Raw genomic sequence first — 25,892 nt, 5'->3', positions numbered from 1 at the left:
TGTATTAGGGTTGTGTATACAACGGTTGGAATTCGAATCGAGTTGCGATTGTGCATTTAATTGAGAGTCGATGTGATAGTTTGTGCACTCGGGTGATGACGTCACCACAACTGGTGCACAGCTTCAGCGGGGGCCGCGAGCACTGTTGTTTTGAGGTGAAATTCTGGCTGCTTCCTACTAAGATGTTTCGCTTCCTCGAAAAGAAAAAAACGCTTTCTGAGAGCCCTTCATGCAGGTAAGACAGCCAACGAAGGGAATTGGATCGTTTGCTGCATGCTGCCGGCATAGGCATTAATGCATCGTCATTTGACTGCGATGGTTAAAATGACCCACGTGGCTTGTATCATAGCTGCAGTGTGCATTAAAGATTTATATATAACTTTACTGTGGATTAAATGAAACAAAAATGTGTTAGTGATGAAGCACACACACAGGTTTTAAAGAAAATACTGTTTAATTCAAAATCTTAATGGCTTGGGCATGAAAACATGGCAACACAACAAACACCAAGGATATTAAAAAGTCAATAAATAAATCATATTTACATGATGACAAAGCAGCGAGACACTTTTTAGTAGGCAAGTTATCAAGAGAAAAAGGCAAGTTTAAATACTTAGTCATTCTTTTTAGTGTACATATATTTAAGCATCTGTTTGAAGCGAGTCTTTCGGGCCTTGTAATGCGGGCTTGTTGGAGATGGCCAATGGAACAGGAGAGCGCGACAAGGGCGCTTAATTGTCGTTCTTAAAAGACAGAACAGTCTCAAGATGAAAGCTAAAGCATAGAGTTTAGCATCCGTCATGCAAGGTCCCTCAGCAGGCGCTCCAAAACAAAAAAGGTACCACCTTCAAAAATCCTCCTTAAGGCATTAAATTTGACTTTTCATAACCTAAAGTCAATGTGCTACTACAACATCACAATTCTTTCCTACTAGCATGTGAAAGTATTGGAGTGTTAATCTCTTTTCGTATTAATAGCATGCGCAACTATGAAAGGAAAAAAAGTCTTCCAAAACGGCGAGCAAACCTGCCAAAAGGCACAACTACAGACTTTATGTAACAGACACCTGACTGAGTAAACCCGCCGCCTCGTCGGGACCGGAATGTGTCTGCTCTTGGGTCCTCCGTCACGAGTGGGCGTCTTTTGCTTTTTACTCCAAAACGGTTGGAAGAGGCTCGACGCGAGGGCTTCACGCCTGCGTGGTTTAGCGCTTAAATGTCAAAGTCTTTGTAGAACTGAGTTGACGCGTGCAACTCGGGATGTCAAAGTTAATCTGACGCCACAGAAACAAAGAAGCTACCATTTTCCTCCAAATGCCCGTCCCTGTTTTGAACTGCGATCGAGCGATTCGTTCGAGATCCTTCTTTTTGTAACAAAGGCTCACTTGGGCAGCCGACGTTGGCAGCGTTGGCGTGGTCCCTCGGGGGTTGCGGCGCATGTTTTAAGAAACATTTGACGGCTCTCGCGCGGGGCCAAGCAGGAAAAGATTTGGGGGGGGGGGGGGGTCACCAAAGGCGCGGCGGCGTGGAGTGGGTCATGCGCGGCGGGATTATGTGGCGACGTGCGCCGCCGAGGGCACGGACACAAACTCTCGAAGGATGTTCTTGGCTGTCTCAAGGTTGTTCCGGGCGATCAGTAGTGCCTTCTGGATGTCCTGGATGGAGTAGCCCTGAGACATCAGGCACTCGATCTCACCGCTCAGCCACTCCGTGGGCCGCTCCGGCGAGGCCGCCTCGCGGTTGGGCGGCCCAACCCGCCAGTCTGAGTTGGTGCGGCGTGGGAGAGGCTTGGGGGGGCGCTCGGGGTCTGCGCCGGCTACGTACAAACCTGAGGGGGCAAAAAAGATGCTGGATGCTTGGCTCAATACAAACGAGGCAAAAGCGAATGCAGCGTGAGCTCAGCGGGCTGAGGGAAAACTGGTCGGCCTGTCGTCAACCAAAAAGCAAAATCTTATTTGCGACCATCCCATTGAAATTTGGTCGGACAAGGCTTTGTCCGAGAGCGCATTGGATGCGATTGTTGCTGTCTTGACAGAAGCGGCTAGAGGGCGCGGCGCATAAAGGAGGTGCCGCTTCTGGCGCCGCGTACCGGCTTCGACGGCTCCGTCGATGCTGAGCGTGCCGAAGGCTTTGGAGGGACAGTCTGCCAGCGCCCGCCGGGCAGGTGCCGGCGGGCGGTCGTACTCATACGTGTCCTCCAAGGGGCCATCCGTGGACTTGGCCTGGTAGACGGCGGCGCAGGCGTGCTGCGGACGCTCTGAAACAAACAAAATGCCACGTACGCAACTTGAAATGTGTCGCTTCACACAGGAGAGGACGTCGAGAGGCCACATGTACCGTCATCGATGGGCTCGGCCGAAGCCGCCTGGGCCTGGATGTTGCACATGGCCTCATACACCTGAGGGTCCGCCGGGTCCACATTGCTGCCCTCGCCGCTGGAGACGCAGGTGAATAACAAAATGCTCAACTGGCCTCTTGTGCTACACTTTGGATATTCGAAACAATATTGAATTATGTAATCATTAGACTTAAAGAACCCCACGACTCTGTAACTGTGGCGCCATCTTGTGGCTACACAAAATGTGAGGGGCCAACAGTTGTCGATTGTTTTCTACAAAAAGGCGAAAAAAACCCAAACATCAATTGTTTGACTCGGTAGACAATCACCCGACTTCGCGGTAGTGGTTCGCTTGGCCAGGCGGCGGCGGCACCGACGAGCCGGTGATATTCCACGGCGCGCCCGATGCCGGGAGAGAGGTGGGACTCATGTACTCGTTCTCCTCGCTGTCGGTGGGCAACTTCTCCCTGCTGGACACGGCCGACGTCGGCAGCGATCTGAACGAATGCAAATCCAAAACCTTTCAAGCAATAGATCTTCATCAAGTGGAAACGGTGACCATGGGGTACCTGGCGGCCAGGCAGTAGATGGCGTTGGTGGCCACCTGGGCCTTGCCTGCCTCGGAGGCAGCGGGCGCCTTGCAGACGGGTCGCGGCACCATGTAGTTGGCGGCCCAGGCTGGTGTGTCGGGCGTTGAGGGCAGGGGTCTCCTCTGTAGCCTGGGGTCCCCTGCTGCTGACGCCGAGTAGGGGCGCTCTTGGGGAGGCGGCGGTGGAAGCTCTCGGAGCGCCGGGGGCAACGGGAGGGGCTTGTCCCTGTGTGTGGCCCCCATCTGTTTGTGGCAGAAAAAGAGAAGGCTGGAAGGAATGCTCTTCTTAAATTTCAAGCTGCTGGGGGCACGGCTAATCGCTACAGTTAGATACGAGACCTTAGCGCAGGCTCCTTGGACCAGCTGGGTGTGCAAGTTCGAGGGTCTCTGCTGAAGTAGGTCGAGCCGGGGCGGAACCGGAGGCAGCTGGGACACGGGAGACGCCGGGCGCTCCACCTAATCGCACCGTTTCATTCGAAAAGTGGGTCTTACAACGAAATGTCCAGACCTCTGCCAACAGTAAGTGACCCCCAAGAGTCTTGACAAATGCCTACAGCTGCCATAAGATTGAGACAAAGAACTACTTTTGTCTAAAAGAAGCTCTTTATGTTACCTCAGCATGGCAGCTTGGCCTCAAAGTGCAAGACGACGGCGGCAAGGTATTACCTTGCTGCAGGCCAGCCTGCTCATGACGAGGTTCTGGTCTTCCAGACGCTCGTCGTCGTCCTCGTCGTTGGTGGCTGCCTCAGCACGGCCGGCCCCTCCTTGGAATCCAGTGAAAGCTCCTCCGCCGGCTTTGGGGTGAAAAGGGTCCACCACGATGGGCTCGGTGCCCTTAATCTCACAGCGGCAGAAGGGGCAGCCCTGACCCTCCGAATCCTAATATCGCATACAAATCGGTTAAGGTCCAACTCGAGATTTGTGGGGGAGATGTCTCAATGGCACCGCAGAGGCTCCACGTGCTCTGGTGGTTAAAACCTCCACGAGTCTTCTCGTGGGCGTCCTTTGTCTCACCTGCCAGGCGGTCAGACAGGAAGTGCACATCAGGTGCCGGCAGGGCTCTATCTTGACGTCCTTGTCGTTCTCGGCGCAGATTTTGCACAGCTGGAAGGTGGAGCCCATCTCGCAGTACAACTCGTACTGCTCCTATGAAACGGAGGAGCATGCACGTCGATGACGGCGACTGCCTGCGACTCGTGTTATGGAGGGGGACCTACCTGGGTGACTTTGATGTGGTCTTGCGGGGAAGGTTCGCACAGGCCCGTTAGGTCTGGGTTCTGTGCGCGGCCATCTGGGAATAGGTAGCTGGGGGGAAAAAAGCACACGGGAAGGAAGGCCAATCATTCCACAATGGACACCAGACGAATTGGCAATGTGCTGCCCGCCCCTTCTTGGCCACCGGGTGCAGTGCGGGCTTTAAGAAAAAGAGGTGGAAGCCGCCGACTCACAATCCCTCTCTGTAGCCGTCGATGAGCGCTTGGAACAAAGGCTTGTTATGAGGGATGGTCTGCAGAATGTTGCCGTCAGCTGTCACGTAGCCAATGGCCCACTGACCCAGCCGTGTACAGCTCAGCCTGAAGATGTAGCTGAAGAGGAGGAACAGCCAGTCAGTCAAGTGCATCTTTTGCTGGACGCCATTTTGAGAGGCTCAAGTTCTCACCTGCCGGGCTTGTGGATGAACCTGTGCAGTCGAGCCTTGACCTCGTCGTAGGTCAGGAAGGCCATGTAGCCCGGGTGCGTGACCGCAAGACTGTTCCAGTTCCTCAGCAGGGACGACCACGGCTGCACAAACACGCATATCCACTTAGGAACGGTCTGGGGGGTGGGGGCGGGGGGGGCTCACCCCTCTGCGTCTCGTCAGACCTGAAAGAGCCTGGTGAAGATGTCAAACTCAAAGACGGAGATGTAATCGTTGCAGGTGAGGTCGATGGTGGACTTGAGCGCCATGGCCTCCAGACCCGAGCCGATGGGGTGAAACTCATGCAGCGCCTGCCGGAAGGTCCTCCATGGCACGATGGTCCTGGGGGGAGGGTGGAGGGGTCGGTGGACACGTCCACCATCGGCACCTCCTCGCCACGGTGACACTTCACGCGCCGCAAACTCACTTGTCCCCGAAGGAGCGCCTCCAAAACTCGGCAGCGTCGGCTTTGGTGATCCGGAAGTTGTCGCCCTGGAAGAGGCCGTTGGGGAAGATGGCTTTGAGCTCGGCCAGCATGTGACTGAAGATGAGCGATAGCTTGGTCAGGTTTCGCCTGAGGGGGAAGAAGACGGAAAAGGGCTCGATGATGTGCGCCGGCCGGACCTCTCAAACCAATCGGACGGGATGAGTAGAGAAATCACGTGAGGAGGAAGGGGAAGCACAGACTTTTGCTTTGTAATCACTTTGAGGACAAAGAAGGAAGTCGGCGTGTTCATCAGAGATGCTTGTTCTCGAACATCCATTCGTTCGTCTCGCCGCGTAGCGACACTCGCATGGGAAAACCTGACATTGCATGTTGCTTCTTATTTCGCTTTAGATATCAGCTTCGCTCAAAGTGCAACATGCCAAAATCAGCCATTGGCGCAAATAAGTAAAAGAAAAAAAAACATGCAACCAAAAAAAAAAACTCCACCAAGCCCTCTCGAACCCAGAACAAAGGAATTAAACTGGATCGCCAACGGGGGAAAAAATATACTCTATAACCAACAACTATTCAGAGACAGTCAGCGCTAAAACTGGAATATGCAAATGAATATCTGACAGGTGAATGCTTCAGGCAGCTTATCGCTCTTTTTTTGTTGTTGTTGAAATAGATCCCTAATTTGCATGTCCCAGAGCTTTTGTAGCTTTTGATAAAAACCAGAAGTGCACGCTCACCTGGGCTGGGAGTTCTCCTCGTACATCCTCTCCTTAGCCTCCTTGAACAAGCTCATGGTCTGTTTGGTCTTGTTGGTCAGGTTGTCCATGACCACGCGGAAGTACTCGTTCTCACCCAGCATGTCCATGCGGCTCTCGTAGCGCGACAGGACAGTGCGCAGGTGCTGGTAGGTGTCGGGCAGCAGGTCCAGGATGTACGGTGGGCTGTTCTTCAGCGCCACCTTGGGGTTCTGGCACAAGCGCACCACCTGCATCGAACCACAGTTATTATGATCCGTGCTGAATGGGGAGAGAGAAAACTTGAACAGAAAACAGAGAACAAAACATTTCAAAGTCCACTAGCTTAATGCGAACACACAACGCAAAACACCACAGACGGGCTAATACAACAAGCATCAATGCTCTGGTAGTTAACCCTTTACGGGAAACTCATATTTCAACACAATCAAGCAACACGTGGACAGACAAAATGACTCTGGTGGCCAAATGCGTCACATTTCATTTGATCATGTTTTTACAACAGTGAAACGTTTTCTTTTCCAAATTATAAACGTATTACGACATTTCCTAGTGCGTGTTCTATTGCACACTAGGACGAGTTCATGCAGTTTTCTTCATTTCACCGGGGAAACGAGTTTAGAGGTGAGATGTCATTTGAATTCGGAGCGTCGTCAGCTCCTAAATCAGGGCACCATTGTGTAAGGTAAAAGCGGTAACAACTCCCGAATCTTAATCCGTCAAGTGCGTTCTTTATATGGCCAATGTTTAACCCCGGCGTCAAGAAACGGCGCTCACCTTATCCATTAGCTTCCAGCATTTCTCCACCATTTTCTTGTCCACTGCGGCGGGCTGGTGGGGCTGCATGGGCTGCTGGTGGGGCTGAAAGGCGTCCTTCATCAAGCCGATGAGACCCGCGCCTCTCCTCGGATTTCCGGCCATTAATTCGCTCGTTGACCGGGGGGATCCCGCTTGACAGCCTCCGGTTGATGACTCGTCAATCTCGACCCCCTTTTTCAACGTACTTTCGGTACTAGCAACGCCTATCGCGATGGCTATCCGGCAAGCTGGGGGGGGTAACTCAAAGAAAGGGGAAGGCGCAGTGGAAACGATGTGATCGCAGCGCTGCTAGCTCCCGAGCTACATCGGAGGGGAGGTAGAGGAAAAGGCGAGAGCCAAACTCGACCCAATCACCGCCTTGTCGCGGTGTTGGCCGCTTAGCGACGACTTCTCCCGTCGAGTTGAAGCCGCCCCGCGGTGCCAGCCAATCTAATAATAAACTGACGGTGCGTTCTCCGGGCGTACGGGGCGATCAACATGCAGGTTGCGAACGGGCGCAGTTTGCAGCCGACGAAAAGTCAGCCACCAACGCCAGACCAGACGCGGATATCCGGCTGACACCTCCAAAATAATAACGCGTGCATCGTTTAGCTCAGTGGTCCCCAACCTTTTTTGCACCACGGACCGGTTACGTGTCAGAAATATTTTCGCGGACCGGCCTTTATATAAATAAATATATTTATATATTTATTATTTAAATATTTATATATATCTATATATATCTATATATATCTATATATATATATATATATATATATATATATATATATATATATATATATATAACTAGGATGAAATAAAATGATACGACTGGCATAAAACCAAATATAAACCATATAAAAATAAAACGTTGAATTAATGGGAGCACCGAGCTCTTTTCTCAGAAATGAGCCGTTCCCATCTAGGCGTAATCTGAGACAATGACACCCGAAGTGGTTAAGGTTTGTCTTTAAATGCAGGATGCTTGGTCTCCATGTGCCAAAGCAGGTTTGAAGGCTTCATTGCCTCGTTAGCTAGCCTTTCGCCACATATGCGGAGTGCACTTGGCGCGTCAGAGTCACCTGTGGCGATAAATCCATATTTTCAGTAGGACTCCAGAAATGTTCTTTTAAATGCAGCTTTCCTTTTCTTAGAAGTCGTAGCCTCTTCTTCTTCAGTGTCCTCATTGGACGTTTTTCCCTTTCCGAAGAAGCTTTCCAAACTTCTCTGTTTCTTGCTCATTTTTGCTTGCCTCGCGGGCTTGACTGTGGTGACATGTCACGTGACCGAGACGAGCGCCCTGTGTCAAGAGTCCTTATTTTTCAGATGCACCGACAGATGTAATTGGGAGAGATTCGCCAAATTTTTTATATTTTTCAAAATAAATTCGTACTCATTTTTGCTAGCTTTGCGGGCTCGACTGGGGAAACATGTCACGTGACCGGGACGAGCGTCTTAACATGAATGAATTGATCGTCAATGAAAAAAAAAAAATATATATATATATAGTATATATTTTTTTTTTCCCTGTGCGGCTTGGCGGCCCGGTACCAAGTGACCCACGGACCGGTACCGGTCCGCGGCCCGGTGGTTGGGGACCACTGGTTTAGATCAGCGCGCAAAGATCACCCATGAAGAGTCGTCACGTGGCACAGGAAGACACGCAAGACGGTTAGCGTCCTCCTGTTTTTCATTGGGTGTGTTGTAAATTATTAAAAAATTACAAAGCGGTTCAGGAAACGGCGGGATAGATGAAAGGTTACGATACAGCGAACGTAGACATAAAGGCCAGAGGATAAAAGACAAATGAGCCAAACTTTATTTGCTTCCTTAAACGTGTTCTGCTGTCATGTTAAAACACCATCATGTGAATTTAACATGGGGAACTGCGCTCAACTCCGCTTAGTTCCGCAAACATGGGATCCAATTACCGTTTTTTTTCATGTATAATGCGCAAAATTTAACTAATTTATTGTCCTAAAATCCGGGGTGCGCATTATACATGGGTACAATTTTTTTAAAATTTTTTATATTTTTCTTTTTAAGAAAATCATGGTACAACAATTTTTGAAGAAAATCTTGTCACGGATGGAGTGTGGAAAGGAAGAGGGCGACCAAGTGCAGCTTGAACCAGGGTTCATTGGAGGAACTCAAAACACAGACTTGGTAAACTAACATAACTCTCTAAAAAAACCAACAACAGGACTGACCGACAAAGACGTGGAACAAAAAGACAGGGGGACATTACCAAAAAGACAGGAACAGAAACCTGTGTTATTGTCAAATATTGTTTGTTTTTTAATCTCCATCGCGGACTGGACGTCATACGGAGGCAGTATCACTGCGCATGCGCACTATGGATCCGATGCGAATAGTCCTCTTCTCTTCTTGACTGACAATGAATGTGATAGTTTAATACATACAATCAGCAAATAACAAAATACGTATTACAGGTAATATTTTATTTCACAACACTTTGCCTTGTTCCTTTCATCTCTGCTGTTCACTTCAAACACGCTCCATACGAACGCAATGCTCTTGTATCAGACGCTTGCTCGATCACCTGCTCGTTTGCTGTCACAATGTACCCTACACAAATCCGAAACATTTGTTGCGGCTCCGAGTCACGACGAGGGGCAAGTTTTGGTTTCCAAGGGTGTTTTTATTCCTCTTCAACTTCTCTCCCATACAGAGCCGCCTTTTTCGCATGTCCGCACGTCACTTTCCTCTCTTTTCATTTTAACCTAACTGATCGCGGTGGTGCCTTTATGGGCAGTCGGAGAAATCAACGCCAACAAAAAAAATACATCCAGCCTAGTTAAGACCATACCAAAGACTATAAAAATGGGACCCATTGCCTCCCTGCTTGGCACTCAGCATTAAGGGTTGGAATTGGGGGGTTAGATCACCAAATGATTCCCGAGCGCGGCGCCGCTGCTGCTCACTGCTCCCCTCTCCCCCAGGGGATGGATCAAAATCACACGGGGATGGGTCAAATGCAGAGGACAAATTTCACCACACCCAGATGCGTGTGTGACGATCATTGGGACTTAAAAAAAAAAAAATCAAAATTTGGGTGCGTATTATACATGGGTACAGGCTTTTTTCCAGCATTGACATGCCATTTTTAGGGTGCATATTATACATGGAAAAAAACGGTATTGCAAATGCACACAGTTTGTATCATTTCCAAATTTGAATGTTGTGATTTGTGTAGAGGAGCTGTGTTGACTTGCCTCCATAGGCTTGTCATGTGAATATCGGGGGGGCGGGGTCTATATCAAAGTCTGCTTTATTGTTGTCAGGTCTAAAGACCATCAGACATTAAACCACACGCTGGAAGGAAGAGGAGAAAAGAACCAGAACAGGTTTACTCGCGAGGAGAACGATAGAGAGAGGAACTCGGTTACAATCTCCATCAATTCTGAGTTCTCACTTCACGTGCTCCTCTATTTATTGTTTTGGTTGCCCTGGTTACAGAGGCGTTGCTACACTAAAGGGAAGGGAGATTGTCTGTAGCAACGCTGATTAGTCAAGAAATGTAGTGTGGTGTGAATTAGCATTTCATTGGGCCTGTGACCAATGTTCCCTCTAATCGCGCACTGCCCGCAATCGCGCACTGCCCGCACGTTCTCAGCGCACAAGAAATCTATCCAGCGCATTACCCCCCCCGAAGCGAAACGAACATGCAGCGTTGGACGTCCCACTAGCACCCCCCGCCCCCCCGAAGCGATCTGATGTTGCTCACTGTAGTCCTAAATTTGCTCAGGGAGCTTGTGTCTATGCCCAAATACATGAAAAATTAGAGGGAACATTGCCTGTGACCCCCGCAGACTTTGTCCTCTTCTCTCAACCAGCTGCTCTTCCATTGTTGGCCGACTCGTTCTCGAGTGTGATCAGATAACTTGAATTACCGCTTTCCTGTGGAACAATGCAACTAAACCTTTGCTAGACTACTTAGTAAATTAACACACAATGATAATAAGTAACTTGTCCTAAACACTTAAAAATACATTGAGTAAAAATGGGATAACTTGCATGCAACTACTTCAAACAAAGAAAACCAGTTCTGACCAACAACAATCTATGAACCAAACCTACAGTAAAAGAACGAAGTTCTTTGAACCAAATAAGAACACTTCGCCTATGCAATAAGCTCTGCTCATTGTTGGTGAAGGCCTCTTACAGGAACAAAACACACACATAACAAAAGGACATATGGCTGCCAGGGCTCAAAAGACATCCCTGACACAAAGAGGAAAAACCTAGACGAAAGGAAAGTCATAAGATGTAAAGACAAGGCCGCCAGGTGTGGCAGGCCAACGCTTTACATAAATTATTCCAACATTTGTCAATCTCTTCACATGCCAAGACACACAAAGAAATCGAAATTACGTTTCCACTATCCCTATATAGGAGTTCCATTGAAGCTAGCAGCAACATTGAGTAGCTTAGCTCCCAGCTCACCATACTGCCCACCGGGGAGGAACTCGGCCGACAGTTCCCTGTAGGTGCTGCAGACTCTGCGTTCTCGAACGTCCTTCCGGAGAATGCCGTGTTTCCAGCGATGCCGCGCCTCTCCGTACAACATGACCAAAGATCTGCGCGGTAGAGCCACAGCTACATTCACTTCCCCTGGCAGTCCGAGGTGCGGGAGTCCCCGCTCCAGCGACATGGTCAGCACTGTGTCCGACAGCATATTGACGGTGACCAGACGCTCCCCCCACAGCCAGGAGTCGTCCAGGTGGGGGTCGATGGCGGAGCCCCGCTGAGGCTGGTAGTCCAGATTGCATTGCTCCACGGGCTGAAAGCCCGTCAGACTTTCTTCCTGTTGCATTCGCAGCACTAGTTTTTTACTCAATGGAGGAAGCCCACTGAAATTGGCGAAGCGCACTTTCTTCTTCTTGAAGTTCACTTTTGGGCCAAAGTCCTGTCATAACATAATTGCAAACATTATCCACCATTATTTTCAGACCAGTCATGTTTGACACCATCATCCGTACCTGCTTTTTTCGGCCCGATTGAGACAGATTCCAGACGTCCTTGTCCATGCTGCTAATCAGCTCCTTTTCCTCCTCTTCCGATAGGAAGTCCTCCCACAGGAACACACCGGGAAAGAGGAAGGATGCTGGCTCACCACCTTTGCAAACGGCGAGCATTGACTCTGGGTTGTACAGGAAAAGATGAACAACCTGCATTTACATAGAGATAGTTATTATGCTGAACATTTCATCCATCCATCCATTTTCTGTACCGCTTAGTCCCCACGGGGGTCGCGGGCATGCTGGAGCCTATCCCAGCTGTCATCAGGCAGTGGACACCCTGAACCGTTTGCCAGCCAATCGCAGGGCACACAGAGACAAACAACCATTCGCACTCGCACCTAGGGACAATTTGGAGTGCTCAATCGGCCTACCAAGCATGTTTTTGGGATGTGGGGGGGAAACCGGAGTGCCCGGAGAAAACCCACGCGGCCCGGGGAGAACATGCAAACTCCACAGAGGGAGGGCCGGAGGTGGAATCGAACCCACACCCTCCTAACTGTGAGGCGGACGTGCTACCCAGTGTGCTACCCAGTGCGCCACCGAGCCATGCTGAACATTTCATTGATTATAATTGTAATACCGAACTTGACTTTTTTTTTATTTGCCTTAGGAGAGCAAGAAAACAGGACAATTTTGTCCTTGTAGTTATGTTATCAGTCATTTATAAAATAAAGGTGTTCAATTTTACTCAAGAAATTGATCAGTAATCTCTTTTTTCAGAAATGTGTTAAACTTTAAACATTGCAGACAACCATCCACAAAAGAAGCCGTCACGGTGTGATTTCATGTTTTTATAATTACGGAATAACACGAAGTGAATCCGCGAGAGTACCCATGGCTCGCAATCGCACTAACCCTGTGTGCGACTACCAAATACGTCAATTAATGACAATATATTATAACAACAAGTTACCTTTTCTTCTGGTAATTGACTTTCTTTAAGCTTCTCACACAGAAGACAGCGACGGATACCTTTGCAAGCACAAAAAGCGACACTATCCGGAATCATCGTCGTACCTGTATCTTCTTCGTCAGGGGCGCGTCGCTCTAAGCAAAGACGACTCCTGTCATCTAGCGGCTAGTTGGGGAACTATTTTAAGACGACGTTCGACGACTACTCGCGTCTGAATGTCACTACATAACTACTCTACATAAAGGAAATGAAGTAACATGTTTAAGCTACGTGATGCAATTTAGATACGAAAAGCCCATTCTGTTATTTTGGCCAATTGAAAAAAATAAAACGTCTGTTAAGCCGCGCCCACCGGAAATACGTCTTACCACGGGGAAGTTTTGTTGTGCTGTGGGGTCCATGTGCTGTTTGCATATCCAGTAAGTACATTTTGAGGCTTGCGTTGCATAGTTTTTGATTCTAAGTGCAAATTTATGCAAAAGGTGACTCATCTTAAATTGACGCGGAGAACTTGCCTTAATGTGTTCCCTATTATCTAGCGGCTCGTTCATGACGCTCACAAACTGTTGATTGTTCAATTTGACCTCAAGCTTTCCATGACTTTTCTCCAGAGAAACAATGGTGACAATAACAGAGAAGCTTCTACTGGAGAAAGGCTCGCCAAAAACGAAGAGACTCACGGCGATCAAGACACTCAAGTAGACACATTATTTTATACTTTTACACCCCCCCCCACATACACACACCACATACACACACACACACACACACACACACTCACACACACACACCTTACACACGCACGCGCGCGAGAGAGAAAAGTGTTAAGGGTGTATTCAGACCGGAAAAGTCCTTTAGTCTGCTTGTTTGGTCCGGACCAAAAGCGGACTTAATTTTTTTCTTTTGGTGCGGTTCCTATTCAGACTGTACATTTTGCAAGCGAAGTATATTTCGCTTGTGATGATCTGCGCTCCCATTGGACAGCAATGACCAGAGCGGCACACAAAGCACATACCCGGAAATGGAGGAAAACATACGAGTCCTACGCGCTGCATTCCTGCTCTGCATATTTGTGCTGTTGGCACGGATCTACGCTGTTTGTATTCACACCTGAAGCAAACCGCACCAGAGTTGACCACTTTACAAAGTGGGTCTCGGTTCGGTTATTTAATCCGCACCAGGATTTGTTTGCGTGTATTCACACCTGCATAAAAGGTCCAGACAAGCGTTAGAATCTAAACCTGGTCCTTTTAAAGGGGACCAAACAGTCAGGTCTGAATACACCCTAAGTTTTGAGCTCCTTTGCAGTCTCTCCAAGCTCGGACTGACATGTCCAGACTTGCCGGTCAAGCTGCTGTCCCGTCTTTGGTCCTTGGAGCGCTGGGATCTTTCTGGGAACAAATTGCAAGAGTTCCCCAAAAGCTTAGAGCTACCCGAGCTGCGCTTCTTGGACCTCAGCGACAACCAGATGGAGGACGTCACCTCTTTGGCGTCTCTGCGCAGCCTGGAGGAGGTCAAGATGGAGGACAACCTTTATATTACCGTAAGAGGAACAAAAGAATCGCTTGATGGAATGCTCATGAAGGTGTCATAGTTTGCCATATGAGCGCATAACCAACAATTCCTATTGAATCGACATGGGAAAGGAATGGTGTCGGAATATAATTTCATACTTTACGCACTATCATGACACTTTCTATGTTTGTAATGTTTACTTCTGCAGGTGAGTGACAATTACAAGCTAATGACGCTGCTGCCCAAATTGCGGAGTTACAACGGTAAAGACATCACCAGTACCGCCAACCACGTGCGCTTCGTGTTCACCGAGAACCTGAGAACCAGGGTACGGAAACTAGCGTCAACTCGAGCGTTCCTCCGCTTCAAGAGGTCCGCTGACAACCTGTCTCTTAGATCAATGCCTTGTGGCGGAGGAGTTACAACCATCCAGACCCTCTTGCGCCTGAGAAAACGGCCGTTCTGGAGGAGGACTTTGTTAACGCGGCGCAGAAGCAGGTCAAATATGGACCCAGTTCAGTCAGCGACTTCACAAAATGGAAGGTGAAGCTCTTTTGTCATTGGTTCGGGGGAACTGTGATGAATGAGATGAACATTTTGAACATACTCTTCAGCATTGTCACGATGACTTGATTGTCGTGCTATACCGCAGCTCGTCACCAGAGGGTGCACTAGTACTTGTGCCAGAGTCCTCCAGGAACTGCCACCTCATGTCTTTCATTGTGTGACCGCCAGGTAGAAATCATGGCCAGGGAGCATCTGCGATCCCTCACGGAACCCGAGGAGGACGTGTCGAACAAGACCAATGTAAATTGAAGTACATTTGAACTTTGCCTTATTCGTCAAGCCATGCTCTTGAGTGAAGGGCTGTTGCCCGTTTTCATGGAAATGGTCAGACTTGTCATTGATGCTGTCGGCACACTTCTCGTTCGGGAGGTTCCGATCCCCGCAAAAAGGAAGCGGGCCCCGGTGCTGATGGATGACGATTTGCGACTGACTCCTCGCAAGAGGGCGCAATCGGATCCCTCCTTGGCTGAAGACGACCTCGAAAAACGCACGATAGGCGGCGCGGGAGCTACCTTTGCATTGACGCCTTCGCGCGCCCGTGCCAGGGGAAAGGCCGCCGGTGAGGGAACCGCCAAGAGTGGAGTGAAGGAGAAGACGAGGGATGAGGCCACGAAGAGCATTAACAAGATGCAGGTACTCGAGGTTTCTCTTGCCTTTTGTCCTCCCTCCTCAATGACTACGGCGAATGGCTCAGTGGCGGTCCCGTTGCGCAGCCGGTGTGCCTGCAGCCTCTTCATGTCCTGCAATGCCACAGCAAGGAGGACAACCCGCAAGACTTCTCCACTCAGCTTTGGGACTGCGCCTTCCAACCTCAGCCTGACTTCTCTGGTACTTCTATGGCTCACTTGTCTGACATGTCGTGACCTGTTGCCATGACAACCTTGTGCATGTTCGTTTTGCACAGGAAGTCGCTTGGTTGCCACGTGCGGTGGAGAGTCTCTGTGCGTGATCGAGTGTGAGACCGGTGCAGTGATGAAGAAATACAGAGTGGCCGGGGAGGTCGGTCTAACGGCGCACTTGCTCACCCGGTTACGAATCGAGCCGAGGCTAGGAGTGGCAGTTTGCCCGTGTTCAACTTGTGGGCTGTGCCTTTTTTAAAAAAAACTTTTTTTTTTTATAAACAATACTTGAAGACACGTGACGGATGTCATCGCAGGAGTTCTTCTCGCTAGCCTGGTCCACGGTGCTGATGTCCCGAGGGGGTGGAGCCTTGGCACAGCCCGTCAGCATCCTGGCGGCAGGCGGAAAGCGAGGACTGGTCAAGCTGATCCACCCCCGCTGCAACGTGGCCTACGGCGAGTTACGGGTGAGCCGCAAGGCCTTGTCCGTCCTCCGCTTCGACCCCCGGCAGGGCAACTTCCTCTTCAGTAAGTGTTGCCTTGGCGTTACTGAATGACTGCTCTTTGAGAAGGCGATTCTGAGGGCGGCTCTTTTACTTTCCGAAACACTCTCGTAGCGGGCTGTTACGACAACAGGATCGTGCTGTGGGACATCGGGGGGCTCGACAGCGAGTACAAGTTTAAAGCGCTGTGAGTACTGTCCAAAGACGGACGCCGATTGCAAAGTAAAGTGGTGGGCAACTGAGCACTCTACCGTGTCTCGCCCTCCACCATGTCTCGCCCTCCTTTGGCATGCGTGCGGCCTCCAGGCAGCTGCTGGCGTTGGAGAGTGTCTCCACGCCGCTGCACATCTGCCTGCCGCCCAGTGGACCCGACGCACAACTGCTGGCGGCGTGCGAGGACGGCCTGCATCTCTACGACGCCATGCCGGCTCCCGCCAAGAGGTCGGTGAGATCGCTTTGACCGCCCTGAGTGACCTGCCCCATCGTCACCGCTGTCCGCTTGGTTTGCCAAGGTCTGACGGAGTGGAGATCACCTTCCCTATTTATGAGAAGGAAGACATAGAGCACAACTACCGCACCGTGGATGGCATCGCTTTCCTTGCCGGCGACGTCGTAGGTGAGAGGACGCTCGTCAGCCGCATTGCATTTTCTACATGAGTTAACGCTGACCTTGCGGTGGCGCTCAGCCTCCAAGAACTTCACGCACGACTGCATCTATTTATGGAGCTGGAGCCAGACGCGATCTCAGCGGCCCGACGAGAGCGGGCGCGTGCGTGCTGTGGTACTAGCCAAGCTGCGCTGGGCCCAAACGGAGATTCCTTATCTGGCGCTCAACACCTGTCCCGGTAGGATTCATGGCCCTCAGTCGGATGCTTGTTGTTCTTTGCTCCAGGCGACTTAACCGCCCGTCTGCCTTTAGGTCGATCGTACGTCGTGTGCGGCGACCACGAAGGCAAGCTGTGGACGTATCACGTGGCTGATGTCGAGAAGGAGCATTTCCACGGCGAGGAGCCCGTGGAGCCCACTGAGGTGAGCTCGGGAAGCGCGGGGGTGGAGAATGAAATAACCTAGTGGCTTTCGTTGAGCCTCCGCCTTCCCGTTCAGGTGCTTCGGTGGCCCGCCCCTGTACGCGAGGGTCTCTGTTGGGGGGAGGGCCCCTCCATCAACAGCGTGGCCATGGACCCAGACCTCTGGTACCTGGTGGCCCTCAGCGACAAGAATGTGGTGACGGTGTGGAAGAGGGCGGCCTGAGCAATGGCACACAACCTTTGACGACTTTGTGCGAGTGACCGCTGCTGTTCTTTGGCTTGAGTTCCTAAATGAAAGAGGTCAGTAATGACACATAACACTACGCTACTGCAGTTTGCAAACATGCAGACCGCCTCTGCAAGCAAGCACACATTTTACTCATTGTATTTTCCCCCCTACTTCCTTCCTCATAATCTGACCACAAGATCCTTTTTGACGTTGACTGTAAATTTTGTCCGTGGCGCAACATTAAAGAGGAACCGATGATTGTGTGATGCATTGTTTTGACATTTGGTCCCTGTCCTTTTCCAGAAACTATGCGCCAAGTCAGCATAACATGTAAACATTTTAAAAAGTGTTGTGCTTCTTTTTGCCTCAGTTAACTGCAATGACCTGGCATTTTGTCTGTGTGATTAAACTGGGAATCATTGTCTCATTTTGGATTAGAGTCAAAGAGCTCAATACGTTTCTGTGGAATGTCTTTCCATTGTCCGTTCCACCTTACAGCTGAGGCAGCAGCGTTTTTCCTTAAGTTTGCCATTTGGCTGATAAAGTACTCTGGGGGCTGATCAAATTTATGAAAATATATAATTGAAGGATGGAATTACTTGCATTTGTGGCTGAAGATGTTTCTCTAAGATCTTATTTGTTTCAAATTCCCCTCACTGTCCATTCTAATCTCCAAGTGTTTCATATCTTCTTGAAATAATTTGCACTGTACTGCAAGTACCAGCGAGCTCGTCCTTCTTCTTTGTTTGCGTGAGGGTGCGTGGGACGTAAGCTCCGCCTCCAACGTCCGTACGTGCCTCTGATTGGTCCCGCGGTTTACGAGTAAATTCTGTCCCCTCCCTCTCCTGGTCCTCCCCAACCCCCTTCAAGCCGCCACCCCAAGCCCTCTTCATCGGCCTCCCAAATTCCCAATCTCATTCGACTCGAGGCCAACTTCGCTCACTGCGGTGCCGTTCTCGGTACTGCAACACAACCTTTGCGCACAGTGGCCGTCGCGACCTCTAATGGCCTCTTAGCGGGCCGGGCCGGGCCGAGCCGACCCCTCACTCCCTCTCCGTTCGGGAACAGCGCCGCCTGGGACTCGCCGCGAAGATGCTGAGCGGCGCCGCCAGCCGGGCCAGGCCGAGGCTGGGCAACCTCTTCCTCGCGCCCACGACCACGATGGCACCGCTAGCACCACTAGCGTCGCCGTCGGTGTCAAACGCGGTCGGCCGCCGGCTGAGGTCCACGTCCTCCCTGCAGGGCTTCTCTGAACTGGCCCGAGAGCGCTCCAAGACGGTGACGTCGTTTTACAACCAGTCGGCCATCGACGTCTCCGCGGAGAAGGTGAGGATGATGTGATGACTTTCAGACTAGCAACGGTAGCTTCGACGCTAATGGCTAGCTGGAAGTCAGCTGCGTGCGCTGACGGCCGTTCCCGATGACTTTCTGACGTTTTTCAACGCAAGGGGCCGCAGAACCGCTCGACGAATGACGCCCAACATTCATCCACAGCTCGAAATTTGCACACGTGCGACCCCCGAGTAATGTCATCTTTTGGTTCATGCGGGATTTCAAACGCTAATCAACGCCGTGTGTAATGGTGGGCTGATACTAGGGTTTGCACATTAAACGACGCAATGTTTTTTGTCAACTGTAAAGTTTTGGTTGAATAAGTCTGACAACGTGGGATGATGACGCGCACGGGTCGCTTTCAGCGTGGGCGATTTTTGTTCCAGGCGCAGAACACAGCAGCGCTACTTTCGATTTCAAAGGTTTACAATTTCCCGCAGAGGCCGCAGCAAAGCACTATTTTGGTCAAAATGTAACCCAACAATCTCAGGGCATCGTTCATTGGCCACAAGTTGCAACAAAATGGTGGCAAAGTACTACCTTGGTCTAAAGGGAGCTCCAACTGCATTCAACAATGTTGCAAAATAGTGATCTTGGTCTCAAATTTAGACTGTAAATGAAACTCATTAATTCCCCCCAATGTAGTTCCTTGGAACCAAGGTGCTACAAAATTGTGGCACGCCAAAATGAAGTTCCCTGTTTACTTTGACGTTCTTGGCAGTTCTTGGCCCTGGGATGCCAAGAAGTGGAGGAAAAGCTCGTTTTTAGGTTAAATAATTCACATTCCACTTCAGCATGATTTCTGATAATAATTCAGGATTATTGCAAAATGGCAGCAATGCATTACTTTTGTTCAAGTGAAGTGCCACAATTCACGCCATTATACTTTCTCTGTACCAAGGTGGCACAAAAAAGCACCATCAAAATGACACCAAAGTAATACTTTTGGTGCATTAGCCTGAGAACAAAGCGGCAACGAGTTATGAGTTCCCGAAAATATCAAATATATTGATCGTATTGTGGCTTGCGTAGCCAACACTGCTGATGTGATGCCATGCTGATTGGCGGATATGTCGCGCAGGCCTCGGTGCGACTCACTTTAGCCACTTTGCTGTATGCCGGAAAGTCACCAGACGGACACCACATCCTGGTAGGCGCTGCACCCCGTACGTCCACACACCCATCCGTCCACAAGCCCGTTCGTCTCACCAAATGTTTTGTGTGCTTTGCCAGAGCAGTGCCAAGTACCTGCACAAGGAGCTCCCAGTGCGCATCGCCCACCGCATCAAGGGCTTTCGCAGCCTGCCCTTCATCGTGGGCTGCAATCCCACCATCCTGCAAGTGGTAAGAGGACGCGCTGTCTCTATTTGCTTTTTGGACACAAAAGTTGGGAAGGAGACAGATAATAGATAAAAGATTATATTCTTATAATATTATAATATAATAATCTTGCCACACGCGTTCCCACCATTGAGTCGCTCATAAGCGACATGCGGCCTCAGTCTCTTTTGTTTTGGCTTTTCTTTTGAGGGGGGTGAACTTTGCCCCACATTCTTCCTTCCCGCATTGCGCAGAACACTTCTCGCCCGCCTCCCGCCGACCCAACTTGGTTTCTCGGTTCTGATTCGTCCCGTGGTCTAAGAGGAGGGAACTTGCTCCAACTTTTGTCGCATGGAAAATGTGTTAAAGGTCCTGCGAGGCCCAGCGAGGGGCGTCCTGCTGGCAACGCTGAAGCCCCTTTATACCCCCCCCTCTCTTTCTCGTTGCAGCACGAGCTCTACATTCGAGCATACCACATGCTCAGCGACTTCCCCCCTGTGAGTAAGACACACAAGCGCAAACACGCCACGAGTTCAGCTCAAGTTCAAGCTCCTCATGGGATGCGGGCACCTGCCTGCCTACCGTGCCCCTTTGTCAAAACGAAGGCCACTTTGGTGCCACTAGGGAACAGTCGCATTGGAGCACCACGAACGTCGTCGTCGCCTGGTGTTTCCAGCTCTGTTCCCGGCAGCAGCTTTGTTCTGCCGTTACGCAAAGTCTGACATTTTCAGGCTCTTAGTTCTCCGCTCTCTCGACTTGATGCGGGAGTACGAGAAAGCGCGGAGCCGCGAGCATGATCCCAAAATGAGGAGCATGCACGTGAACGTGCGCGGGCGTTGCAGATTGCCAACCAGGAGGCGGAGGCGGGCTTCTGCAAGCTGGTGCAGCAGTTGCTGGACGACCACAAGGATGTGGTCACCATGCTGGCTCAGGGCTTCAGGGAGTGCCGCAAGCACGTGCGAGTGAGCCTCAGCCGGCCGGCGCCTTCGCACCTTTTGCTGCCTTTTCACCCGGCCGTCTTTTATTCTCGCTCATCCCAGGACGAGACCATTCTCCGCGCTTTCCTGGACACCACGCTGTGCTCTCGTCTGGGAATACGAATGTTAGCCACTCACCATCTGGCCCTGCACCAAGATAACGTACGTCAGTTTGCCCAAGGAATCGCCACCCGCTGCATTCTGAACCAGAACGCAAACAAATGTGCTGCTTTGACTTTTCATCGACATGCTGATTCCTCACAAATAACAAATGCGCCCGCCGATCTAACGATTTCCTTTGTGGCGATTGCAGCCTGACTTTGTGGGCATCATCTGCAGGCGTTTATCCCCCAAGAAGATCATTGAGAAGTGGGTGGACTTTGCCAGGTGAGCGCCTCCCTTTGATTGCCGGCGCTTTGTTTTGGCGCGTGTCCACGCCGTGTGTACGTTGACTTGAGAGGGCGCGGGCCAAGCGGCTCCTCACACGGATGCGTGCACTCAGGCGTCTGTGCGAGCATCAGTACGGCAACGCTCCCCTAGTGCGCATCAACGGCCACGTGGCGGCGCGCTTCCCCTTCATCCCGCTGCCGCTCGACTACATCCTGCCTGAGCTGCTCAAGAACGCCATGAGGTACGCGCGCGGGCGGCGAGACGCACAGAGGCCATCTGTCTCACGTGGCCGGCGTCGCCATCAGGGCCACCATGGAGAGCCACTTGGACACGCCCTACAACGTCCCCGACGTGGTGGTCACCATCGCCAACAACGACACCGACTTCGTCATCAGGTAAGTGGCCGGGGGCTGCATCGCCGGGACCCGAGATGTAACCTTATCTGTCCCTCCTGCCCGCGCACAGGATTGCGGACCGCGGTGGCGGCATCCCGCACAACATCATTGACAAGGTGACAGATTATCACTTCAGCACGGCTGAGGAGAGTGCGCAGGACCCTCGCATGAACAACCTGTTCAACAACATCACCAACAGCGGCAACCAGTCCGGACCCATGCACGGGTAGCCCTTTTGCTTCATTGAGTAGGGGGCGAGGCGTTCTACAGTGTGTCTTTTTTTTTTCTTTTTCTTCTTCTTCTCAGTTTCGGTTTCGGGCTTCCGACGTCACGGGCGTACGCTGAATATCTTGGGGGCTCGCTGTCCATCCAGTCCATGCAGGGCATCGGCACCGACCTCTACTTGCGTCTGCGCCACATCGACGGCAAGGGCGAAAGCTTTCGAGTGTGATCCCTCCCACCGCGCCTTTGCCATTTCTGCAAAATTTTCCCTTCTTTATTGGTATCCACCTTCCTCAAATTGGCCGTAGACGGATTATAAGCTATGTTAGCTCTTGAGTTGAGGACTTGACTCTTGCTTTTTGTAGCCTGTTTTTGGATTAGTTTGTTGAGACAAAAACTGTGCATGATGGCCATGGTGGCAAAAAAAAGTTACAAGTAATAGACACTCCAGCAAACAAGAACGTTTCAGGAAGATGAAGGATCAATGGAGCTGCCATTAAAAAAAAGCTTTTTTTGTCCACAAGATTTTTTTGTGGTGGTGGCACAACCATTTGCCTTTTTCATCGCGCCCATTTTTGTTGTTTGTTGCTATTGTCCCTATCTTTACTATAGTTTGGCTTTTTGCTGCGTTTGCGTTGCACAACCGCAGAAGTATTTTCAGCTTACATTTGTTTCGTTATAAGCAAAGGAGTTTGAATAATTTTGTCGTACAAGGATGTGTCTGACTAATTGTTGCTTCCATGCAGCACACAATGTCAACAAAAGCACATATCCACATTTTCCCCTTTTTTTGCATTCGCATAGACGTGTATTTTGCTGACCCCTTTAGCCTTTGAAAAAAGATGGCGTCAATCTGCCTTAAGGAGGTCTCATGCAGGTGGACAATCTTTCACGGTTTGTTGAATTAAGCTGTTAGTTTAATTATGCAGCTAAATGACGTGTCGCATTCGTCAACATAGTTACGCTAACATGTGCTCAACGCCACTTTTAAGTGACTGAGCTGGTGAGTGACATTGTTTAAGGTTTGAGGCGATCTCGTGTGTAAATATGTAGTCGGAGTGCATGTGAGAAGTCAACTCACAATGTTGGAGACAGGTGTGCCATCTGCTGGTTGAAAGATGAAACACCAGCTGACTGGAAAAAAAAAACATTTGGAGGCGCATCCGTTTAGTTGTGGTCTGACTTTAGTTCTTAAGTCTGATTGTTCAACTTTGTGTACATTTTGCCCTATGGTGAAATACTGACAGAAAAAGAAGCATTTCGCTCTGATTCCTGACCATTTTACAGGGATGAGAATCTTCCGCGCAGTTCCGTGTTTTTTTCCGTCGGCAGTATCATTTTCGTGAATCGTGTAGATCCGTTGACAAAATTGTTTTTATATTGGGGGGCGGCTGTCAGCAGTATTGCGACAACAGCCGCCTTATTTTCGGCAGCATTTTGGCGCTACTTTTGTCACATCATTTGCCTAATTAGCAAAAGTTTTAGCCAGTATGGCGAAAGTTTTAGAGAAAAAAGTCGAGGATCGTGTCAGGGAAATAGACAAGTCGAACGGTATCAAGAACTGCTTCAGATGGGCATATCTCGAGAGCAGCGTCATCGTACAACTCGTAACACAAAGACGCTCTTAAAGCAATGCGACAGTGAGCGCGCTGCGGTTGCGCGATCAGACTAAATTAAGCTCCCTGCGCACTTTGGTCCACTTGAATTTTGGAAAGTACATCAGGAGTTTAAAAATATTTTCTAAATTTCAGCGAAGGCTCTGTCGCAATAATGCAATCAGCGCGGTGCAGTTGCGCGGTCGGCGACGCGCTGCAGTTGCGCGATCGGACAAAAATGCGCAAATGAAAAAATGCTTAAACAAAAAGTCTTGGAACGGATTAAAAGAAATTCCATTATTTATAATAGGAAAAATAGATTCGGAATTCGACCGATTCATTTGTCGAACCGCCTTCTGGAACGGATTGTGGTCGAAAACCGAGGCTTGACTGTATTATATTCACCTTGGTAGCCCACCAAGCAGGAATTTTTTTTAACAAAACTGTTGAAATTGAGTGATGAAATTAATGGTTTTGGGGTTGCTATACTGCCAAAATCCAGGAGTTTCCAGGAAGCTTTTCCCCCTGGCCCCCAACGAGGGCCTGTGGGCCCTGTGGCCCCCAATAGCAGCCCCTGGCCCCCTGCGGCAAGTGCCCCCCCAGTGGGGCATGCGGCCCCCAGACCCCGGCTACTTTTCAGTGGTTTATTTCATTTACCGTTCTCATCCCTGATTTTAGTTACTATTTTACTGACCTATTCTCCACATTAAACATTTTTATTGTTTGGACCTTAAAGTCCCAATGATCGTCGTCACACACACATCTGGGTGTGGTGAAATTTGTCCTTTGCATTTAACCCATCCCCGTGTGATTTTGATCCATCCCCTGGGGGAGAGGCTAGCAGTGAGCAGCAGGGGTGCCGCGCTCGGGAATCATTTGGTGATTTAACCCCCCAATTCCAACCCTTAATGCTGAGTGCCAAGCAGGGAGGCAATGGGTCCCATTTTTATAGTCTTTGGTATGACCCGGCCGGGGTTTGAACCCACAACCTTCCAGTCTTAGGGCGGACACTACCACTAGGCCACTTGTTGGCATTCTTAAATGTGTTGACAGAGCTCGGCGCCTTATAAGTAAAATGTATTATTATTATTACGCGCGAACCCGAGTGGGCAGAACTTCCGGTAATAGACAAACGGTCTAAGCCCCCATTGGTTCAACAGGTTCGGTTTCACCGGGCGTTTTGATCGGTTTTCTGCACTTCCCCTTACAAAGCGATCGTAAGCCGTCATGCATTGAAAATTGGCGCTTGCACTAACAAGCACAAGTTTAAGCTGGAACGAGAAGAGTATTAGTTTTAACTGTCTTTGCCAGGCAACGGAAGTGCTCGTTGGAAGCCTCAGAGTCCAGCTTTGACCCAGTAATGAGGAACACAGAAGAATTCGTGTGGGAGTCGTTTGAAGAAAAAAAAAAAAGACACCTGCATGTTGCGCATGTGCTTCTTTGCATTTCGTGGACCAAGCACGATCCAAGTCTCCCATTGAACTTTGTGCAAATATGCTTGCTTTACACCTCCGTCGAAGACTCTCCCTCCCATTTTGAGAACGGTGAGTCCTGGACATCGACTGACTCTTTCTCTGTCTTCCTGGGGGTCTGTTCAGGTAGTGTGGCAAATTTGAACAGGTTGCCTCCTTCCCAGCCCAAGTTACAGGGGGGGAACAAATCCTAACAGCGGCCCTGTGAGAGTGTTAAATGCTGACACTACAGCAATGTAAAAAGTGTTCATTTAAGAAAAAGCCACGCACGTTTTGTGATGAAATCATTCATAACGAGAATGATTTGAGTGAATTGATTTGAATGAATGATTGAGACAGAATTTCAGTTCTGAACGCTCCTTTTGTCCCAAGCAAAGTGACAGGTGGTGGGGAATAAAAATTGTAACAGGTAGTGTGGCAAATTTGAACAGGTTGCCTCCTTCCCAGCCCAAGTTACAGGGGGGGGGGGGACAAATCCTAACAGCGGCCCTGTGAGAATGTGTGTTCCCCTCCCACTTTGAGAACGGTGAGTCCTGGACATCGACTGGCTTCTTTTCGGTCTTCCTCTGGGTTTGTTCAGGTAGTGTGGCAAATTTGAACAGGTTGCCTCCTTCCCAGCCCAAGTTACAGGAGAGGAACAAATCCTCACAGCGGCCCAGTGAGAATTTGTGCCCCCATCCCACTTTGAGAACGGTGAGTCCTGGACATCGACTGACTTCTTCTCTGTCTTCCTGGGGGTCTGTTCAGGTAGTGTGGCAAATTTGAACAGGTTGCCTTCTTCACAGACCAAGTTAAAGGGGGTGGGGGACAAATCCTCACAGTGGCCCTGTGAGAATTTGTGGCCCCCTACCCATTTTGAGAATGGTGAGTCCTGGACATCGACTCTTTCTCGGTCTTCCTGGGGGTCTGTTCAGGTAGTGTGGCAAATTTGATTAATTAATGATAAATAAA

General features: G+C 50.0%; 5 protein-coding genes and 1 long non-coding RNA gene across 15 annotated transcripts in view; 3 read left to right on the top strand and 3 right to left on the bottom strand.

The window, feature by feature from the left end:
* LOC119133919 (cell surface glycoprotein MUC18-like) overlaps window positions 1–13,872 on the top strand; it is a 34,575-nt gene extending 20,703 nt beyond the window's left edge. The window contains exon 24 of the transcript XR_005100214.1: window positions 13,301–13,872. The gene's annotated coding sequence lies outside the window, so the exon portion shown is untranslated. The remainder of the gene's footprint in view (window positions 1–13,300) is intronic.
* Window positions 436–7,182, bottom strand: LOC119133921 (E3 ubiquitin-protein ligase CBL-like). 2 transcript variants are annotated; one of them, XM_037270212.1, is made up of 15 exons: window positions 6,579–7,182; window positions 5,784–6,031; window positions 5,032–5,178; window positions 4,790–4,946; window positions 4,587–4,708; window positions 4,375–4,512; window positions 4,144–4,231; window positions 3,941–4,072; window positions 3,593–3,805; window positions 3,266–3,382; window positions 2,907–3,169; window positions 2,667–2,834; window positions 2,337–2,479; window positions 2,089–2,256; window positions 436–1,827 (listed from the first exon to the last, which is right to left on the bottom strand). In XM_037270212.1, exons 1-15 carry the CDS (start codon window positions 6,720–6,722, stop codon window positions 1,550–1,552), a joined length of 2,526 nt encoding a protein of 841 aa, XP_037126107.1. In that variant the 5' UTR covers window positions 6,723–7,182; the 3' UTR covers window positions 436–1,549. The 2 variants fall into 2 exon arrangements, with proteins under 2 accessions (XP_037126107.1, XP_037126108.1); XM_037270213.1 differs by having other exon boundaries at window positions 2,337–2,434.
* alkbh4 (alkB homolog 4, lysine demthylase) lies at window positions 8,509–12,838 on the bottom strand. 4 transcript variants are annotated; one of them, XR_005100222.1, is made up of 5 exons: window positions 12,558–12,838; window positions 11,603–11,791; window positions 11,012–11,529; window positions 9,761–9,878; window positions 8,509–8,529 (listed from the first exon to the last, which is right to left on the bottom strand). XR_005100222.1 is itself a non-coding variant. In XM_037270312.1 (4 exons), exons 1-3 carry the CDS (start codon window positions 12,651–12,653, stop codon window positions 11,008–11,010), a joined length of 807 nt encoding a protein of 268 aa, XP_037126207.1. In that variant the 5' UTR covers window positions 12,654–12,838; the 3' UTR covers window positions 9,765–9,873. The 4 variants fall into 4 exon arrangements, 1 of the variants encoding a protein (XP_037126207.1); XR_005100224.1 differs by having other exon boundaries at window positions 12,662–12,798; XR_005100223.1 differs by having other exon boundaries at window positions 12,617–12,674.
* Window positions 12,841–17,506, top strand: lrwd1 (leucine-rich repeats and WD repeat domain containing 1). Of its 4 annotated transcripts, none has more exons than XM_037270228.1 (17): window positions 12,841–12,976; window positions 13,148–13,255; window positions 13,866–14,100; window positions 14,281–14,400; window positions 14,469–14,615; window positions 14,812–14,879; window positions 14,969–15,272; window positions 15,353–15,467; window positions 15,544–15,638; window positions 15,796–16,006; window positions 16,096–16,168; window positions 16,288–16,422; window positions 16,494–16,597; window positions 16,668–16,826; window positions 16,901–17,010; window positions 17,086–17,264; window positions 17,319–17,504. In XM_037270228.1, exons 2-16 carry the CDS (start codon window positions 13,176–13,178, stop codon window positions 17,230–17,232), a joined length of 2,103 nt encoding a protein of 700 aa, XP_037126123.1. In that variant the 5' UTR covers window positions 12,841–12,976; window positions 13,148–13,175; the 3' UTR covers window positions 17,233–17,264; window positions 17,319–17,504. The 4 variants fall into 4 exon arrangements, with proteins under 4 accessions (XP_037126123.1, XP_037126121.1, XP_037126122.1 ...); XM_037270226.1 differs by having other exon boundaries at window positions 12,876–12,976; window positions 13,169–13,255; window positions 14,808–14,879; window positions 15,009–15,272; window positions 17,319–17,506; XM_037270230.1 differs by having other exon boundaries at window positions 12,898–12,976; window positions 13,097–13,255.
* A 586-nt stretch (window positions 17,507–18,092) lies between these two features.
* Window positions 18,093–22,590, top strand: bckdk (branched chain ketoacid dehydrogenase kinase). 3 transcript variants are annotated; one of them, XM_037270275.1, is made up of 11 exons: window positions 18,094–18,564; window positions 19,652–19,720; window positions 19,804–19,914; window positions 20,340–20,387; window positions 20,733–20,852; window positions 20,931–21,029; window positions 21,181–21,254; window positions 21,370–21,498; window positions 21,563–21,652; window positions 21,723–21,878; window positions 21,959–22,590. In XM_037270275.1, the coding sequence occupies exons 1-11, from the start codon at window positions 18,331–18,333 to the stop codon at window positions 22,101–22,103; spliced, it is 1,275 nt and encodes a 424-aa protein (XP_037126170.1). In that variant the 5' UTR covers window positions 18,094–18,330; the 3' UTR covers window positions 22,104–22,590. The 3 variants fall into 3 exon arrangements, with proteins under 3 accessions (XP_037126171.1, XP_037126172.1, XP_037126170.1); XM_037270276.1 differs by lacking the exon at window positions 19,652–19,720 and having other exon boundaries at window positions 18,093–18,564; XM_037270277.1 differs by lacking the exons at window positions 20,733–20,852; window positions 20,931–21,029 and having other exon boundaries at window positions 18,093–18,564.
* A 171-nt stretch (window positions 22,591–22,761) lies between these two features.
* LOC119133973 lies at window positions 22,762–22,995 on the bottom strand. Its single transcript, XR_005100229.1, has 2 exons — window positions 22,871–22,995; window positions 22,762–22,803 (listed from the first exon to the last, which is right to left on the bottom strand). It is a non-coding gene; the product is annotated as an uncharacterized LOC119133973 (long non-coding RNA).
* Between the last annotated feature and the right edge of the window lie 2,897 nt (window positions 22,996–25,892).

Source organism: Syngnathus acus, chromosome 14 (genome assembly GCF_901709675.1).
Source record: "Syngnathus acus chromosome 14, fSynAcu1.2, whole genome shotgun sequence".
In the NCBI taxonomy this organism is placed as follows: Eukaryota; Metazoa; Chordata; class Actinopteri; order Syngnathiformes; family Syngnathidae; genus Syngnathus; species Syngnathus acus.
Note: the sequence above shows the minus strand (reverse complement) of the source record. Positions and strands in the feature narration are given on the sequence as shown.

What these genes read in the sequence shown, in the direction of transcription:
- lrwd1 (XM_037270228.1), top strand. Translation starts at nt 13,176, where the DNA reads ATGGTGACAATAACAGAGAAGCTTCTACTGGAGAAAGGCTCGCCAAAA. An exon ending in GAGTACAAGTTTAAAGCGCT is followed by an intron (nt 16,169 to 16,287) that starts GTGAGTACTGTC and finishes TGCGGCCTCCAG; the next exon opens with GCAGCTGCTGGCGTTGGAGA. An exon ending in CCTTGCCGGCGACGTCGTAG is followed by an intron (nt 16,598 to 16,667) that starts GTGAGAGGACGC and finishes GGTGGCGCTCAG; the next exon opens with CCTCCAAGAACTTCACGCAC.
- bckdk (XM_037270275.1), top strand. Translation starts at nt 18,331, where the DNA reads ATGCTGAGCGGCGCCGCCAGCCGGGCCAGGCCGAGGCTGGGCAACCTC. An exon ending in TGGCCCTGCACCAAGATAAC is followed by an intron (nt 21,030 to 21,180) that starts GTACGTCAGTTT and finishes TGGCGATTGCAG; the next exon opens with CCTGACTTTGTGGGCATCAT. An exon ending in CAGTCCGGACCCATGCACGG is followed by an intron (nt 21,879 to 21,958) that starts GTAGCCCTTTTG and finishes TCTTCTTCTCAG; the next exon opens with TTTCGGTTTCGGGCTTCCGA.
- alkbh4 (XM_037270312.1), bottom strand. Translation starts at nt 12,653, where the DNA reads ATGATTCCGGATAGTGTCGCTTTTTGTGCTTGCAAAGGTATCCGTCGC. An exon ending in GTCAATTACCAGAAGAAAAG is followed by an intron (nt 11,792 to 12,557) that starts GTAACTTGTTGT and finishes ATGTAAATGCAG; the next exon opens with GTTGTTCATCTTTTCCTGTA. An exon ending in AATCGGGCCGAAAAAAGCAG is followed by an intron (nt 11,530 to 11,602) that starts GTACGGATGATG and finishes ATGTTATGACAG; the next exon opens with GACTTTGGCCCAAAAGTGAA.
- LOC119133921 (XM_037270212.1), bottom strand. Translation starts at nt 6,722, where the DNA reads ATGGCCGGAAATCCGAGGAGAGGCGCGGGTCTCATCGGCTTGATGAAG. An exon ending in GCTGGAAGCTAATGGATAAG is followed by an intron (nt 6,032 to 6,578) that starts GTGAGCGCCGTT and finishes GGTTCGATGCAG; the next exon opens with GTGGTGCGCTTGTGCCAGAA. An exon ending in ATCTACTGCCTGGCCGCCAG is followed by an intron (nt 2,835 to 2,906) that starts GTACCCCATGGT and finishes GCATTCGTTCAG; the next exon opens with ATCGCTGCCGACGTCGGCCG.